At 49.2% G+C, this 19050-nt stretch overlaps 1 protein-coding gene across 4 annotated transcripts in view; it reads left to right on the forward strand.

Annotated features, from left to right (window-relative positions):
* The window catches only part of DPF3 (double PHD fingers 3), a 287861-nt gene that overhangs the window by 157749 nt on the left and 111062 nt on the right, over positions 1 to 19050 (forward strand). For all 4 annotated transcript variants that reach the window (XM_056133732.1, XM_056133734.1, XM_056133735.1 and 1 more), the window contains exons 4-5: positions 5000 to 5127; positions 12015 to 12110. In XM_056133732.1, the coding sequence (XP_055989707.1) occupies positions 5000 to 5127; positions 12015 to 12110 (224 nt within the window). The remainder of the gene's footprint in view (positions 1 to 4999; positions 5128 to 12014; positions 12111 to 19050) is intronic.

The raw sequence follows: 19050 nt of genomic DNA on the forward strand, positions 1-19050 counted from the left end.
GAAGTCACCCAAGGAGTATCTCTGTTCCCAATTAGAAGTGGAGGCAGAGCTGCTTACGGGGCCTGGGGAGGCGGCTGGCTTGGGTGACAGCTGCTGCCGCTCTGCAGAGAGTAACGATCCGTGGGTTTATATCCATGTGTATAAAATCAGGCTAATTTAAAGATGAATTATGTGTGTGTGTTTTTGGTCCGTTTTCTTTTAATGTTAAATGTTTGATGGCTCCTGTCAGGTTGACATGGTCCCCAAATTTGTGTGAGGTTCAAAATGAGTACACTTTGAAAGAATGACTGAATCCCATATCCAGACAGGAGGTATTAAAATAAAACGGAATCAATGAAATCCCTAAGGGCTCAGAGAAGGGAGCGTGTCTAGGACGTGCATTGTGCAAGAACTTGGACTGGTTACTTCTTTCTCCTCTTCCCTCTGGGACTTCCTGTGGTTAGGAGCCAGAGAATATATCTTCTGCTAGTAGCTGGGAGGGTACCCTGTTACTGTTCAGCTGACCTCGCAAACCTTACCCAGAATGCTTTGAGATCAGGGCTTGCCCAGGGCCACTGGGATGATGTGCTTCCGGTTGTGAGTAGGCAGTGTTAAAATACCATTTTTAAGGGGCCTGAGAGATAGGGCACTGGGTAAGATGCTTGCCTTATACACGCCGACCAGGTTCAATCCCAGGCACCATGTACAATAGCACCAGGAGTGATTCCTGAATATAGAGCCAAGAGTAAGTCCTTGAGCACCACTGAGTGTGGATTAAAACACCTCCCCCACTCTCCCCGCAAGACCATTTTGATACCTTTTTATTTGGGGGGAGAAAAATCATAATAAAGTTTCCATTAGCATTCTCAATCTGTACTGTCCAGTATGAAAGGGAGGCTATGGAACAATTCAAGTGGGGACTTGACTGAGTTGACATGAGCAGGAAGTGTAAAATGCACACCTGAGTTTTAAGACCTAATGTGATTAGAAGAAGGTAAAAATATTGCATTGATTAAAAAATGTTGACTACAGGGACTGGAGCAATAGTAGAGCAGGTAGGGTGTTTGCCTTGCACGTGGCCGACCTGGGTTCGATTCCCAAAATCCCATCTGGTCCCCCGAGCACTGCCAGGAGTAATTCCTGAGTACAAAGCAGGAGTAACTCCTTGCTGGGTGTGACCCGAAAAGCAACAACAACAAAAAAATTGTTGACTGTAGGTCTGAAATGACAGGGTTTTAGATATATTGGAGTGGATAAAACATTTTACTAAATTGAGTGTACCTCTTACACTCAACTCTCAAAAATGTAGCTACCAGAGGATTTAACACTGGGCAGGTGGATCCCCCTGTATTTCTTAGGCTGTGAAACTGTTGTTGGAGTTGGAATTATTCATACTTTGTTAATAACCACATGTAGCATTTACGGGACATTTATGATGGCTCAGTTTCTTCCCCTCTATGATCTAATTTTGAGTCTGAGGGTATTTGTGTGTGAATATGGGGGGGGGGCACACCCGGTGATGCTCAGAGGTTACTTCTAGCTCTGCACTCAGGAGTTACTCCTGGTGGTGCTCGGGAGACTGTCTGGGATGCTGGGGATAGAAGCTGGGTCAGCTGTGGGCAAAGCAAGCAGTTTACCCGCTCTACTGTTGCTCTGGCCCCATGAGTTTTAAATGGAAAAAAACCCTGGTGAGTCTCCTTTCCCCACTCTTTCTCAGATCAGTTTTTGGGGGGAGGTTAAGGGGATCTTTTCAGAGTTTCCTGATGGAGGTAATGCCTTTGTTTACTGCTCATACCCACACAAGGAAAAATTTACTGATCAGCGGTAGGGCGTTTGCCTTACACACAGCCAACATGGCCGACCCGAGTTCGATTCCTCCGCCCCTCTCGGAGAGCCGGGGAAGCTACCGAGAGTATTCGATATGCCAGACACAGTAACAACAAAGTCTCCAATGGAGACGTTACTGGGCCCGCTCGAGCAAATCGATGAACAACGGCAGGGGCCTTCTCCATTTAACACCTAAGAGAGACTGGGGCTAAAGAGCGCCCTCTGGTCCCACCACTGAGATGGGGCAAGGCCAGGCTTGTCCTCTAGGGCCGTGTGAGAGCAGAACTTACCTAAAATGAGTATTTTGGTAATCAGGGCAGAGAACACTGGGACAGTCTCTATCTTTCTGTGCTCCAATTTCCCCATGAAAGGTGGGGTTGTGGTGCTACTAGAGGTCCCTCCGCATCCCCCACATGCAGGAGATGTTCCTTTTATGGTTCCCATTCGGGTTCTATTTCCTCTCTTGATTCTTCCATAGTGCCCATCTGGTTAGGAACGGAGCAGCAAGTCAGGTGCTTTATGGGAAAAGCCGGATAGAGAGTACTGAGCAGGGGAGAAAGAAAGAACAGGAGTGTGTGTGTGTGTGTGTGTGTGTGTGTGTGTGTGTGTGTGTGTTGTGGGGCGGGGGGAAGGAGGGGTGTGAAGAGAGATTATAGTCAATGGGAAAGTTCTCTCTGATATCAATACAGAGGAGGAGAGGGGAAACCCTACATGGGGTACACATAGAGAGCTGAGACCAGAATTATTGCACACACCTGCCTATAGCCTCAGCTCAAACTTGGGAGAGAGTCTAGAAAAAGGGATGAAAATGCACAAAAGTTTTGAAGGAGTTCTTCCCAGGAAAAGATCAAAGGGCCAGACTGAGGTCCCTAAAGCCTAGACTTGGGTTTTGGTAAGACTTGGGTTCTTGGCAATGAAGACTGGACATGGTCCTTTATTTGCTATAAGATGTTAAGTACATTAGAATATACTCAGAAACTGCCATGACCCTCAGCATTGCCATCTGTGAAATGGGAGGATAATTGCACTATTCTTGCTTGGCAGTGGGAATGAAGGGTTACATAATGCTGGCAGCCATAGCATTTTGAATGTGGGCTATGTGCTAAGCACGCGTAAGTACAAACAGACCCGGGATCATCAGGGGTGCGGCCTGGGTCTGCTAACTAACTGTGAGTGAGAATATGTCATGTGTGGTTCTTTTTGCGACTATAAAGGATCTTACAAGAGATGATTGGGCACATTCTCGGCCTGCTGTGTGGATTTTGGTGAAGTTAACTTCTCTGAGCCTCTCTGGTAATTTGTTTTTAAACTGAGATCATCTTCGAGTTCTTTTCCAGTTCTGAAATGCAGTCAGTTCTGGAATAGAGATTCATTAATTTAGTCGTTTGTTTTGGAGTTACACCCAACTGTGCTCCCGGCTTACTCTTGGCTCTGTGCTCAGAGATCCCACCTGGAGGTACTCTGGGAACTCTATAGGTAGTACCGAGCATCAAACTGGGGTCAGCTGAATGCATAGCAAATGTCTTAACCCCCTGCACTATCTCTCAGGCCCCAACTGATTTATTTAGTGTGGAGAAGGCTAAGATGAACTCTAGAAAAGAGCTTCAGAATGTGTGTTCATGTCCGCTGAGGGATGGTAACCCACTCTTCATTATTTTTATTATTATGTTTTTCTTTTTGGGGGGCCACACCCAGCAATGCTCAGGGGTTACTCCTGGCTCTGCACTTAGGAATTACTTCTGCTTGGGGGACTCGATGGGATAACAGGGATTGAACCTGGCTCCGTAAGGCAGACTTCCAACCTGCTGTACTATCACTCCAGCCACCTACCCACTCTTATTTTGAGGCCGAATATGAGGGCACAGATTTTGTCTTAGAGGAGATGCAAGTGACCTTTCTGCCTTGTAGGGAGTCATTTGGGGTAGGAGCAGATTTCTTCCACTCTCTAAACTCATGGCGGCAGACTCTGACCCATTTTTGCTGACTCCGAACTTCAACACCCAGGTCTTCTCCGACTCTCTGAAGAAGTAGGCTGTGGCCCCTTTCTTTCTGTTTTACTCTGCGTTCCTTTTGCCTAGAGCAGGTTGTAATGACTGTGATGCCAATCTCTGTAGACTCTCCCCTCCCTCCCACCCCTCAAGGCAGAAGGATGTTCCATCTTTATTTGGTTCACCTCCTGGTGCTTGGGGGAGTTTGCTGAATGAGGGTTTTGTTCATGTTTCAGAGGGTTCCTATGGTGGCCTTGTTTCATGGTGGAGGGGCTCCTCCTCCATGCGCCTTTTTTTTAATTAAGGAAAACTCCCATGATGCTGTCTCTCAAGGGACTTTAGATGTTATTTCCCTTCCTATCTTCTTTTTCTGGAAATTGACACCCTGAAACATAATTTTGTATTTTAAATTTTTTATTTTCGGGTAACACCTGGCTCTGTGTTCAGAGTCACTCTTGGTGGTGCTTGGGGAACCCTGTATGGTTCCGGAGGTGAAACTGAGATACTGTATGCAAGGCATCACTTTACCCCTGTTACCCTCTCTCCGACCCCTCTGGATGTGATTTGAAAGGCAGTCCTCCTTCCTTCTGTCCTGGGCATTGACTTCCGTCTCTGGTGGAGGGATGGGGTGGTTCTGTGTGAGTGGGGGCAGAGCCACCTCTGTCTCTCTTTCCACTGCTCTGGACCAGGAAGCTGACACTGGTAGAAGATCCCCATCCTAGCTTCTGGTGGGGACTGCCATTGGGTGAGTGAAGCAAGAGATCTAAAGGAAGGAGAGAGAAACTGAGCTATGTGTCCCTGTGTCCTTGGCTCCCTTGAGGCATCATCAACTTCCCTAGGACTTGCACCCAGGATGGGTTTATGGTGCCCCACCCAGCTTCCTCTGAATGCTCCCTCTGTCCTCCAGGAAGAGCTGGGGTGCTGACTCCCCACTGTTACTGCTCGGGGGTGATTCTCCATCCCTCATCTTCTCTTTCTCTTGCCCTCACCCGCAAACCTGATATCTTCCCGCCTCTGCTCACAGTGGACCTTCTGTGTGGGAATGTGAAAATGCAGATGGAGAGGTTACCCCCCCCCCCAACCTCCTCACAGGATTCCTGCCCCCTGTCCTCCAGGAGGGAGCACTCCCACACTGATCACTCCCCAGGGGCTGGATTCCCACCTGGCCAGGTCTGACCCTGCTCTTCTCTGTCCTGGCTTTGCAGAAGTGGAGCTGCCCCTGAAGAAGGATGGGCTCACGTCGGAAAGCACCACCCTGGAAGCGCTGCTCCGCGGTGAGGCTGTGGAGAAGAAGGTGGATGCCAGGGAGGAGGAGAGCATCCAGGAAATTCAGGTACTTCCGGCCAGCAAGGGGGAGATGGCACCTCCAGAATGCGCACCCACCTCCCTCCAGGCACGGTGCTGGGAAGCATGAAAATACCTTTTGGATTCAATGTGGGGGAAATTTCCTGGGGAAATTCATTCCCCAGGAGAAGCTGTTGTTTTCCTGAATTTTGTTCCTCTTCCTTCATTCCCTCTGCTTATTCATTCAAAACTGTGCACATGATTTGGGGTTGGGGTGCTCAGGGGGACCATACCATGTCAAGGATTGAACTTGGGGTTCCTGCAGGCATAGCCTGTGCTCCTGCCCATTGGTCTCTCTCTGGTTTTCCACACTGTATTATTTTGAGCCAACCATGTGCCAGACACTGTGCTAGACCCCGGGACACTATGGTAAGCAAAACTGATAGAGACCTTACCCGGGAGTGGCCAGTCCATGCTTGCTCTCGCCTCAGCCCTGCCCTTTCCTCAGCATGGTTCATTGGTCTCTCTGTCTTGTCCCTTTTCCAAGGCTGGTTTTGTGTCACCTCCAACAGGGCTGGTGACTCCTGTCCCCTCGCTGCCCTTTCTATCCGTAGCACTGTATTTTGCGGGAGTCTCCCTAGTGGTGTTCAGGGGACCAAGAGGCTACTCTCAGAGATTCTCAACCAACCAGGCTCCGGGGACCACACTTGATGGTGCTGAGGTGGGGGGTGGGCATGTGGTGCTGGGAACCAGGTGAGGCACGTACTAGGCATATGCCACAGTCCCTGTCCTATCCCCTGCTTTCCCCCAGCACTAGCAAAACTTCACACAGATTTTATTTATTTTTTACTTTTGGGAGGCTGGGTGGAGAGAGAGCCTCGGTGATAGTCAAGGGTCTGTGCTTCTGGCTCTGTGCTCTGGGATCATACACAGGGGAACCCTATGGGATACCAAGGATTGAATCTGGGTTGGGCACATGCAAGGCACATGCAAGTGCCTTACCCACTGCATTATCTCTCTGGCCCTACACACAGCATTTTAATGAGGTGCTGCTACCTCTGCTTCTCTATCAGTCTTGAATCCCCAAGGGTTGAATACAATGGCCAGCACAGAATATTGTAATAATATTAATTAATACAAATACTAAAAATGGCAATAATGAAGTAGAAATTCTTAAAGTGAAACCAAACTTATATGAAATCTTTGTTATATTCTACATATACACTACACTGTTCACATACCACTTTAAAAATTATTTAGTTTTTGAAGGGGGTCTTGGGGGCAAGAGTGATGCCCAGCACTATCAGAGGTCTATATATGGTACCAGCGATTTGAATTAGGGTCAGCTATATGCCCAGCAAGTTCCTTAAACACTTGTGCACTCTCTTTGGCCCTCACATATTTTAAATCAGTTTAATATTTCCATATGAACTATGTATGACAAGAACTGCTCCCTGAGGAACTGGTGCACTTTGGGTTTGCTTCATTAGTGCCAGTAGCTGGTGAGTTCTGACAGGTGGGGGCCCCGCTGTGGAGGGCAATGTGGTGCCCGGGTGGAGGGGGTATCAGGCAGGGTCCTGCATGAAGCTGGGGCTCAGTGATGATGTTGGCTTGATCCCCAGGTCTGGTCTCCTTCTTTGCCCTCCCCAAGTTTGGTGACCAGTCCTGTGATATCCTTGTTGTCCCAGCATGGCTTATGTGTTTTGTCTGTGTCCCTCCTGCAATAATAAAGAACCCTACTGTTTTGTTTGGGGGGCCATATCCAACAATGTTCAGGACTTACTCCTGGTTCTGTGCTCAAGGAGCACCTCTGGTGGGGCTCAGGGGAATCATATGCGATATTGGGGATTAAAATGGGGTCAGGGAGCCAGAGCCGTAGTATAGTGGGGAAGGTGTCTGCCTTGCACATGGCTGACCCAAGTTCGATCTCCAGCATCCTATGTGGTCTCCTGAGCACCGCAGGAGTAATTTCTGAGTACAGAGCCAGGAGTAAGCCCTGAGCATTGCTGGGTGTGACCAACCCCCTCCCCGCCCCACTGCCCCCCAACTGCCTAGAGGGGGGAGGGCTTTCTTGGAGGGAATTATCCCCAGCCCACTCCCACCCAGGCCCACACAAGAGCCCAGTCACAGGCCTCCTTGGCTCTGGCCCACACAGCCCTCCAACTGCCCCTCCCCCAATAATAATAATTTTTTTAATAGGGTCAACCTTCTGCAAGGCAAGTGCCTTAACTCCTGTAATTTTTGAACACCCCTTGAGGGCATCTCCCACTCTTACCTTTCTCTCCTCCCCCAGATTCATCGGGGAATCCTGCCAATGGGCCTTCAAGGGAAATTCAGAGCAGAGCCCCTTCCTACCAAGCCCCGCTGCTTCTGCCAGCCCAGCCACGCCGACTCCGTGGCTCTCTGGGGGAGCACTCTCTCCCTGTTCCTGGGAGCACTCTCTCCCTGCTCCTGGCCTGCAGGGGGCCACTAGGATCTCAGTGGGATCACAGCCTTCCTGGGTTCTGTTCTTTCTGCCTCAGGGCTCCCTCTGTCCTCACTGCACCAAGACCCCAGCAGACTTCTTCCGGATGCTCACCTCCTTCAATAGCTTCTTCATCTTTTTTCCTTTGTCCTGAAGATCCTCTGACCTGGAATTCCTACACCACTCGGACCCCTAATCCCCAACTCTGTCTCCTCTTTGCTGAGCGCTCTTTCCCCTTCTAAGGCACTGAGAAACATGCCACTGGACGATGTCATTGTCTGTCTAATTCTCTTTTATTCTAGTTGCACATTAAACTCCTTAGCATCGGGTCTTGCTTGATCGCACGGCCCAAGGTATCCAGTACCTGATGCCTTGCGGGCTCTGTGACTATGGCTGAGCAGGCACCCTGGAGTGGCCCTCTGCTGCCTGTGTCCTTCTCCATCTGGCCTTGCATGCGGGAGTGGCCGTGGAGAAAGGGATGTCAGATAGGAGATTTTCCCTATGTTCCAGGCCAGAGAGAATGGAATCTTTAAAAAGGCATCTCTCTCTCTCTCTCTCTCTCTCTCTCTCTCTCTCTCTCTCTCTCCTGACACAGCCACAAACCATTGTTATCAACACTGTAAAGACTGTTTAGAGGAACAGGGAGAAAAGTTATTTTAAAACGTGTTTATTTTCCAGTGATGTCCTTGGACGGGCGTAGCGGGTGTGTTAAGAGGAGGGGAGTCGTTGTGTTTGTAGCGGGATACCCCTCCGTTCCTGAGACAGGATGTTCCCTCTCCTTCCTGAGCCCCAAATATGAGCTTTGTGGAGAAGGAACCTGAATCTCCTTCTGGGGTGTGGGAGAGATGGGTTTTGGGGGATGAGGGTCACACTGCAGGACCTGCAGACACATGGTGAGGTTGAGGAGGGGCACTGAGCCTGGGGTACTGAGCACAGGTTCTAGGGACCTAGAGAAGCCCTAGAAAGAGAGTGGGCCCTGAGGCCAGGCGGTCTCTCCATCCAGGGACTAGCTCAGCCCCTGCCACCCATCTCGCCCTCCCAACTCAACTCTACCCGCAGCTAATAAATACTTCCCTAATAGGTAAGTGTGAAGTACGAGTGGCACTGAGCTGCCGGAGGCAATGACCTTCACATTCGAGCAACTTGGAACTTAGCATGATTAAGTGACTTCATACAAAGTCTGCAAGCGGACGGGGTGAGCAGCAACCACGGTGGCAGAACATCCCGTGTCTGTGTCCGGCAGCTGCTCGCCGCGGGCCGCTCTCCTTGAAGGTCTCTGCTCTGCCCACCCACACTGCAGGAAGCGGGATGCAGGAGGTTTGCCCTGGCCCAGGGCCCTATCCCCGAGCCGCAGGCCCCGGGTCATGTCCAGCTGGCACTGCCACGTCTCTGTTAGGTCGCCGAGCTTGGTCCAGACCCCTGTGGCTATCCGCAAGGCCAGATGGAGAAGCCACGGAGCAATGTGCCTGACAGTGTTGGAGCCACCGGAACCAGAACCAGCAGTGCTCAGGAGCTACCAGGGCCACCCCCGGTGCTGTTGGGGGGGAGGGGAGCGTGTGAGCTGGAGGTGGACTCAGAGCGCATGCTCCACACTTGAGCTGCAGGCCGGCCTGCGCCTGATCTGAGGTCTCTGGGAGCGCTAGTGATTGTGGGTGATGGGGGCTCCTGACCCCTAGGGAAATTGGAACAGGACCCTCAGAGAAGTGGATGGGGAGACCTTAAAAACTTTATCCAGGGGGCTGGAGTGATAGCGCAGCGGGTAGGGCATTTGCTTTGCATGTGGCCAACCCCGGTTCCATTCCCAGCGTTCCATATGGTCCCCTAAGCACCGCCAGGAGTAATTCCTGAGTGCAAAGCCAGAAGTAAACCCTGTGCATCACCAGGTGTGCCCCCAAAAGAAAAACAAACAAACAGAAAAAAAACCCCAAAAAATCTTTCTCCTGCTCTGAGGGCCCAGGGTGCTATCTTGGAGGCCATGGCGGTGCTGGACACCAATGCAACTTGAGCCGCCTACTGGGCTTCTCATGTGTGCCTGTCACCCCATCTCACGCACAGGCCCATCTTTCATGCCTGTCCAATGTCTCTCTTTCCTGGTATCCGGTCTCTTTCTGCTCCCCATCAGCCTCTTTTTGCCCTGCCTCAGGGAGTCTGCTCATGTGGTTCCCTTTTCTGGGACCCTTCCCTGCCCACCTCTCTAGACTCAGCCAGTCCTTGTGCTTCTGATCTACCCCGCAGGGTCCTTAGGACTCTTCCCCAGAGCATCTTTCCCCAATCCCCAGAACCGTGAGCGTCACTGCCAACATCCTAGGCATCATTCAGCCTGACCTGACTCTCGCTGCCTTGTGGCAGTCGTTGTTCTGTGGTTGTGTTGGGGATGGAACAGGGATCCCTTCTGCCCCACTGTGAAGCTTTTGGAAGCCAGAACTGTGGCCCCTTTGTGCTAGTTTGCTTCGCTGGACAGATGCTGGCTGATGGCATGAGTAACTTTCTGCTCTCCTGAGGGGCACAGAGGCATGAAGCAGTGATGGCTTGGTTAGGGTCACGGCATGAGCCTCCTAATGAACCCCCCGGGGCCCCTGACATGGTTCCTGCATGCTTAGCCCCCACTGAGCCCTCTCTGTGGGGTTGGGGCCTCGCCTGCCACCACCTGCCCTTAAGTCTGAGACACACACCCAACTTTCTGCACCCCCGAAGAGCATGATGTGCCCAGGCTGGTATGGGAAGGGACAGCCACTCTGCTTCTTCAGCACAGAAGCTGAGAAATGAAGGGTTTCCTGAGTGATCAATCTGCCTTGGCTTTGGTAAGGTTAGCTTTTGAGCATTCAAATCTGTTTTATTTGAGGAGGGAGGAAGCTCCCAAGAAATTCTCAGAGGTTCTAGTGGGCCACTCTTGGAAGTCCTTGGCCATTGGAGATGGCTGGATGGTTCAGTGCTCTGGGCCAGGGTGAGAGCCTCTAGGACTGTACCCGGTGGCACTGGGGGACCACACAGCTGTGGATTGAACTTGGGGACTCCTCATGGAAAGACTATGCTCCAGCCCTCTGAGCTGGCTCCCAGCCCTATAAAACTATGTTCAGCCGCAGTTTATTCACCTGCAAAATGAAAACTGGATTTTCAGCTATAGTTTAGACACAGGACCGAGGAAGAGAGATAATGAAATTCATGATCTTTAAACTTCATTGCAAGGAAAGTGCTGTAATGAAAATCCATTTTTTAAAAAAATAACAAGGTGTGATTATGAACAACACATTAATGTCAAATTCTGGGGACACGAACAGGAAGTTGCTTGTTTTCATCAAACAGGGCAAGGTTCCAGGAAGGCAGGGAAAGGAGAAATATATTTTTGTACAACTGAAGTGGCTCTTTAGAAATAAAAGGAAAATCATAGTGAAGAAAAATAAGTAGTACAGGACATCTTGAAAAGATGGAGACCATATAGAAAAGTACCCTTGGCAAGGTATCTTTTCTTTTTTTAAGAATTAAAAAAAAATAGTTTGATTAAATGTTTGGTCTGAGTTTCTGCCTTCTCATTGTGGTGGTTGTAGGGATCAGAGGTTCCCACACGCTCGGTTGCAGTGTGCTCACTCTTGGTGCTTGCACCCTTGGGTGCTGTGTGCTGCAGATGGCACCCATTGTAGGGATGTGGGGAATCCCAAAGACAGGCCAGCTGAGACTGTGAGGCGAGCATGTGGCCTGAGACCTGCAAAGCTGGTATTCACTCTTCCAAGTTCTGCCCGGGGCTCCCAGAGGGGTCTCTCTTTTTTTTTTCAGAGGGGTCTCTATTAAAAGAAATTTTTTGTGGGGTGGGGGAGACAGCAGGAAGCTAGTTGAAAAGGTCATGGTAGGGCCGGGGAGAGAGTCCAGCTATTAGAGTGCTTGCCCTGTAGTTGGCCTTGTGAGGTTGAGGACCAGGGTTCAATTCCTGGCATCCCATATGGTCCCCCGAGCACCTCCAGGAGTAATCTCTGGGTGAAAATCCAGGAGAAAGTTCTGAGTATCGCTAGGTGTGGCACAAAAACAGAAACAGAAACAAAAAGAAAAAGAATTAAAAATAAAGGATATAAAAGTAAAGGTGGGCTGGAGCAATAACACAGCAGGTAGAGAGTTTGTCTTGCATGTGGCCAACCCGGCTTCGATTCCCAGCATCCCATATGGTCCCCCGAGAACCATTAGAAGTAATTCCTGAGTGCAGAGCCAGGAGTAACCCCTGTGCATCGCCGGTGTGACCCAAAAAGCAAAAAAGAATAAAAAAAAGTAAAGGTGATTGGAGTGGGAAGGCCAGGCAGGAAGGGGCCCCGATTTGAGAGGGCTCTAACCCCATGAGAGCACCATCTGGCAGGTTTCCAGGACTGCTCTCTAAGCATCTTTACTTCAGTCAAGAGCAATACCCTCCCTCCACCCCCCACTCCGCCCCCATGCGTCTCACCTTCGTATTTGATCTCTCAACTCTTCTGTTTATTTTCTCCTTTCAGAGGGTTTTGGAAAATGATGAAAATGTTGAGGAAGGAAACGAAGAAGAGGATTTAGAAGAAGATATTCCCAAGAGAAAGAATAGGACCAGAGGACGGGTAAGACTGACTTGGAGGTCTGGGGGTTGGGAGTTCTGGGAGGGAGGGAAGAGATCAGGTTGGTTAAGGTCAGGCTGGAAGCCTGCCTCATGAGCAAAGGGGAGAAGGCAGTTGGAATAGAGAAGGGATCACTAAAAAAATGATGGCTTGAAATCATGCTAAGTGAAATGAGTCAGAAAGAGAGGGACAGACATAGAAAGATTGCATTGATCTGGGGAACATAAAGTAACAAAATAGGAGACTGACACCCAAGAATAGCCGAGATAAGTACCAGGAGGTTTACTCCATGGCTTGGAGGCCAGCCACACATGCTAAGGGAAAAGGCAGCTCAGATAGAGAAGGGAGCACCAAGTAAAGGGTGTTGGGAGGATCCTCCAAGGATGGGAAATGCATGCTGAAAGTAGACTATAGACTGAATATGATTGCCACTCAATGCCTCTTCTTCAAACCACAGCACCCAAAAGGAGAGAGAAAACAAAAGGGAATGCCCTGACACAGAGGCGGAGGGGGGGATGGGGGGGAGATGGGGGTGGGTGGGAGGGATCACTGGTAGTGGAGAATGGGCACTAGTGGAGGGATGGGTACTCGATCATTGTATAACTGAAACCCAAGAACAAAAAACTGTAAGTATACAACTGTACCTCATGGTGTTTCACTAATAAACATTAAAAAAACAAAAGATGGCTTGAGGAACTGGTCGGGATGGGAGATGTGTATTGAAAGTAGATAAAGGGCCAAACATGATAACCTCTCAGTGTCTGTATTGCAAACTATAATGCCCAAGTATGGAGAGAGAGTATGGGGAATATTGTCTGCTATGGAGGTAGGGGAGGGTGGGAAAGGAGGGACATACTGGGGATATTGGTGGTGGGGAATGTGCACTGATGGAGGGATGGGTGTTTGATCATTGTGTAATTGTAACCCAAACATGAAAGCTTGTAACTATCTCATGGTGATTCAATAAAATTTAAAAAAAAGTCCAAGAAAACACTTGGCCCCATTCAGAGTCCCATTACAGCTAGAGAGAAGGTTTGGCCCCCGTTTTTCTGCAGTCATTTCATTAGAACCTTGTTGAAGAGAGAACAACCTGAGTTGGCTTTGCAGGAAATGGTGCCATTTGAGCTTTCTGTTATACCTGGTTTCAAGCCACAGGTTCTAGGGAGCTTTTGGCATAGCCTAAAGTGAGAAAAGAAAATTCCACAAGAACTCTAATTGCAGGTGACAGTTGGTAAGAGTTTAGAGCAGGAAAGTGGGGGAGAAGTGGTTAAAGTGTTCTATGGGTTAGGAGTGGGGTATGAGAGCAAAAAGTGTGACTATGGTCCCTATTCCCCATAATCCAGTAAAGGAACCTTGTCCTGCCCTGGCCCCAGAGGTCAGAAGACTCACTCTGCGCTTACTCCCCCCTGGCATTAGAGCTGGAGCTGGTTGAGAAAGTGGGGTGGGGGAGTGGACAGGGAATGGATCCTGGCTCCCTAGCAGATTTCCCATAGGTCTTGGAAGCTTGCAGGCCTGGGAATGGCAAGAAAAGACTAGAAGCCCGTGGAGTGTGGTGGAGATATGCATGGTGAAAGGAGAGAAGCATTAGAGGGGCAGGACCGAGGCAGGGGTGCTGGTGGGCAATCAGGTAGGGCCTCCAAAGCCTCAGGTTAAGGTCCAAAGGGGCATCCCTGGTCACATCAGGGCACTGCTGAGCATCTGACTCTCCGTGGGCAGGAAGAGACTGCTCTGTAAGCTACTGCCTTTCGCCCAGAGAATGAGCACACCTAGGCCCTCCTGCTGCCTTTGGCTCTGGGTAAAAGGTGAGTTTTGGCACACCAGGTTGGGGGGGCGCAGTGGGTCACTAGGCAAGCCTGTCTCTTCCTGTAGCACCGGAGCCTCGTATCCACCAGAATCAGCAAGAGAGTAGCTCCAAATGTAGATTTCCAGGCTGGCCCCAGAAGTTAACAGAGTGGGTTTCTAGGTGGCCAGAGCAAGTGGGCTGGCACTGTCCTTGCTGAGAGGGAGCTTCCCATTGTACCCAGATGGTCTCTGACATGACATGGTACAGCTCACATAGATGTCATCTAGTGCTACAGTTACCATCACTCCTGTGGTCTGTTCTTTACCGCTGCTTTTTGGTGTGTGTGTGTGTGTGTGTGTGTGTGTGTGTGTAATTTTTTGAGAATAAACTCAAGACATTTTATCATTTGACCTTCACATACCATTAAGGTAAGTATCTCCAACAGCAATCATGGTTGAGTCTAATAAAACAACTATTCTAGGGCTGGAGAAATAATGCACAGGGCAGGGCACTCACCTTGCAAGGTGGCTGACTTGGGTTCAATCTCTGGCACCATAGATAATCCCCTGAGTCCTGTCAGAAGTGATCCAGTAAATCCTAAGCCATTCCAGATGTGGTCCCAAAACAAAACAAATTAACAACAACAACAAAGAACCCCACCCTTAAGCAAATAAATTACTATTTTAGTAGCTACTTTGCCATTTTCTCTGATCATTTTCTCCTGGCCTTCACAAAAATTTCTTTTCAGTGTGTGTGTGTGTGTGTGTGTGTGTATTTGGGTACACATGGTGGTGCTCATGGCTCACTCCTGGCTCTGCACTTAAGGATCACTCCTGCAGTGCTTGCAGGACCATATAAGGTGCCAGGGATGGAACCAGGGTAAACCTTAACCTCTTTTTTATCCCTCTCCTCCACCCCCCTTTTTAGTTATTTTAGAAACTTAGGTTACTTTTTCTCGAGCGGGCCCAGTAACGTCTCCATTGTGAGACTTTGTTGTTACTGTGTTTGGCATATCGAATACGTCACGGGTAGCTTGCCAGGCTTTGCCATGCGGGTGAGTTACTCTCAGCAGATTGCCCAGCTCTCCGAGAGGGGCAGAGGAATCAAACTCGGGTCAGCTATGTTGGCTGTGTGCAAGGCAAACGCCCTACCCGCTAGCATAGCATATGCCAAACACAGTAACAACAAGTCTCACAATGGAGACATTACTGGGCCCGCTCGAGCAAATCGATGAACAATGGGAGGACAGTGCTACAGGCTATTTTTATTCTCCCACACAACTCTTCCTTGCTATACCCTAAGACACACATTCTCCACTCCCCTGCCCTCCTTGCTGTTTATTTATTGAAAAACTTGTAGAACTTCTCATTCTAGGTTTGCTACTATTTAACATATTCCTCTGGAAACCCATGGTTTGGTTAGAAACTTGATTTGCTTCAGGATATTGGAATGTGTCCCATTATTTCTTGGTGGGGTGTGTGAGTCCTTTCTGAGTTAGCCTAGGAGGGAGCTGTTCGTGTGTGTGTGTGTGTGTGTGTGTGTGTGTGTGTGTGTGTGTGTGTGTGTAACATTGATCAGTGGGCTGGGGTGTGCCCACTGCATGTCTCCTTATGAAGTTCCCCTTTACATTCTCACATTCTCACCTCAACATGTTAGTGGCCAGAGAGGAACTTACCAAGACCCATGACTTCATGGTGGTGGGTAGGGGGGAGGTTACAAAATCACAAGCATCCAATTTCATCATTCCAGGGCGCTGTAGAGCAAGAAATGGAGCCTTTTGTGGACTCTTAGAACTGGGTGACTTCAGGCTTGCTGGTGGGGTGTGTGCGTCCTTTTCCTCTGTCCCATTCAAATTTACTCCATAGATTGTAGACATGGTCCCGTTTTCACCCCCACACCTTACTTGAATCCAGACAGCTGAACTCACAGGCTTGAAGAGTGTTTATTTGGTGAAGACCTTGTAGAACTTCTCATCCCAGGATTGGAAGACCTGTCAGAGTGAGACATTCTCATTTCAATTCTTTGGAAGGATACCAATCACTTAGATCCGTATCTGCTGTCCACTGGACAGCGCAATGGGGCTCTTTGCAATAAAGACTGCCACGGGGAGGCTGATTCCTGTGTGGTGGCCTTGTGCTGTGTCCTCTACTCTTCACGGTCCATGACAACAAGCTCTGGTCACCTGGGATATGCATGGCTTGAAATATTGTTGTTCCACCTTGAAATGTGCTGAAAGTGCAAAATATGCATCAAATTTCAAAGGCTATATTAAAAAACACAGAGCTGCTTGTTAATATTTTCTTTACACATTGATTCACATTAAAATGATGCCACTTTGGATTAAATGAAAAAAATTTTTTTTTGTTTTTGGGTAGTGCTCAGAGCTTACTCCTGACTCTGTACTGAGGGATCACTTCTGTCAGAGCTTGGGGGATCATATGAAGTGCTGGGGAACCTATCCAGGCTGGCCACGTACAAGACAAGATGAAATATTTTATTAAAATTAATTGTGTCTGTTTCACTTTTAAGTTAAAAAAATGTGGCTATTGGAAACTATTTAAATTAATTTTTTGTTTTGTTTTGTTTTTTGAGTGATACCTGGTAATGCTCAAGGGTTACTCCTGACTCTGCACTTAAGATTCATTCCTGGTGGGGCTCAGAGTACAATATGGAATGCAGGGAATTGAACCCAGGTTGGACTCATGCAAGACAAGTGTCTTACCTGCTGTACTATGTCTCTAGCCCCACTACTGGAAATTTTAGATGGCTTGTATGGCTCCCATTAGATTTCTGGTGGTCATCATTACTTTTTTTCTTTCATTAATTTTTTTTTCCTGGTTTGGGGTTACTCCTGACTCAAGGGATAGAGCTTTGTGAGACCAAATGGTTCCAGGGGTAAAACCCAGTCCTCTGAGTCATCTCCCTGACCCTGTTACTACTTCCTTAATTCTAATAAGTTGGTATTATTACTCCCAGAGAGGTTTAGTACCTTGCTTGAGGTATACTTCGCCTTAGTAAAGAAGTAGTTAGAATTTGAGCTCAGACCCAGCTTGGTGGCAGCCTGTAGCCAATGACTGCTTTGTTCAATGAATGACTGGATGCTGGAACAAGAAAGCAAAGTCTGGGCAGAAGGATAGTACAGGGGGTACAGTGCTTGCATGTGGTCAATCCAGGTTCAATTTCCAGCACCCCATTTGGTTCCTCAAACCTGTCCAAAGTGATCCCTGAGCACAGAGCCAGGAGTAAGCCCTGAGGTGTTGTGTGTGAGTGAAAGCTGTTTCATCCACATCCTCATTTCAGCCTCCCTTCAGAGGAGGAATGGAGGGAGAAAGAGGAGAGAGAGAGAGAGAGAGAGAGAGAGAGAGAGAGAGAGAGAGAGAGAGAGAGAGAGAGAGAGAGGGGAGAAGAAAGGAGAGGAGTATACAGAGATTAAAGCACTTATCTTGGATGCCTAACCAGGCCGGACCCTGCTTAGCTTCCGAGATCAGACAAGATCAGGCGTGTTCTAGCGATAGCACAGCGGTAGGGCGTTTGCCTTGCACGCAGCCAACATGGCCGACCCGAGTTCGATTCCTCTGCCCCTCTCGGAGAACCCGGCAAGCTACCGAGAGTATCTCGCCCGCACGGCAGAGCCTGGCAAGCCACCCGAGATGTATTCGATATGCCAAACCAAGTCTCGATGGAGACGTTACTGGGCCCGCTCGAGAAAATCGATGAACAACGGGAGGACAGTGACAGTGACATCTTGGATGCCTGGAAAGCCAGCATTTGAGCTGAGGCTGATTGTTTTGACTATTTCTCCCGTTTCTTTCTTCTTTTTTTCTAGGGGGTGGTCTTCTGAGTGGTACTCAGGAGACCTGAGGGTCACTCCCAGAAATTATCTGCTAATTGGTTCAATACAAGGACTGAGAGATGATGTATTCTGAGTCCCTGAGCTGCCAGGGGTCACCTGGGCCATTCTAGCTACACCTGGCGGTGCTTCGGAGGGCAAGTGGTGCCAGAAAGCAAACCAGAGTTGACTGCAGGCAAGGCCTGTCCCTTCCTTCATTCCTTGCCCCTCCGCGCCACCCCTTTTTGTGGGTGCAGTGGAGGGCATTTAAGGTCTTGTACCTCAAGGTGAGATCCCAGCTGCAGCATTGGTTTCTCCTGGGGCTTGTCGAAAATGCAGGTATCCAGAGTCCTTCCCCATTCCCCCAAACACAAACCCCCTAACAAACACCCTGAGCCCATAATGTCTCTGTTAGGGTGGGCTAACTGAGGAAACAGGACTGAGATGGCAATGACAGACACTTGCTGCCTTGTTGGAACCTTGAATCCAAATCCCAGCCTACCACACACTAGACAGAGTGGATTCTGGAAACTGTGTGACCTTGACCAAAAGATAAAGGAATTCTCAGGAACTCTTTTTGTTTGTTTTTGTTTTGGGGCCACACCCAGGGGTGCTTAGGGGTACTCCTAGCTCTGTGCTCAGGAATTATTCCTGGCAGTGCTTGGTGGGGGCGGGATGGGGGCAGGGGGACCATAGAGGATGCTGGAGTCAGAACCTGAGTCAACTGTGTGCAAGGCAAACGCTCTACCCCGGGCCTCCATTTCTTCATCAGTCAGTGGGGATGCTGGTCCACAGTTACTTTTGAGTGTTTAATGAGGACTATGGATTTTTAGGGTGGATACCAAGGGAACAGACGCCTGGACTTTGGACAATGGAGATTCCCAGAGGGGTGAGGGGAATTCACTCAACAATTAATTCTTGTGTCCATGGTAACTTTAGCCCAAGAAATCAAAGCTCTTTAAAATTCATGATTTTCCCGTGAGTCATCCACGTGAGGATTATCAATCAAGCCACCCGTCAATCAGCAAATATTGATGTGCTGCGGGGGCTTCTCCAACTTGAACGTGCATATGAAGCACCTGGTGATCTTGTTAAAGTGCAAACTCATTGCTGTGGCAGCTCTGAGGATGGGGGACAGAGATTCTGCCCAGTGAACAAGCTTTGGGGGGTCTGTGCTGCAGGGTTCTGCTCCCCAAATTCTCCCCCTTCAGATAGCAAGGCTGGAGAGCAATGGTTCTCAGGGTTTCAGGCTGCAGGATTCGTGTTTTGTTTTTGGGCCACTCCTGGCAGTGCTCAGGGCTTATTCCTGGCTCTACACTTAGAGATCGCTC

This window comes from Sorex fumeus, unplaced genomic scaffold (assembly GCF_029834395.1).
Source record: "Sorex fumeus unplaced genomic scaffold, SorFum_2.1 ptg000098l, whole genome shotgun sequence".
NCBI lineage: Eukaryota > Metazoa > Chordata > Mammalia > Eulipotyphla > Soricidae > Sorex > Sorex fumeus.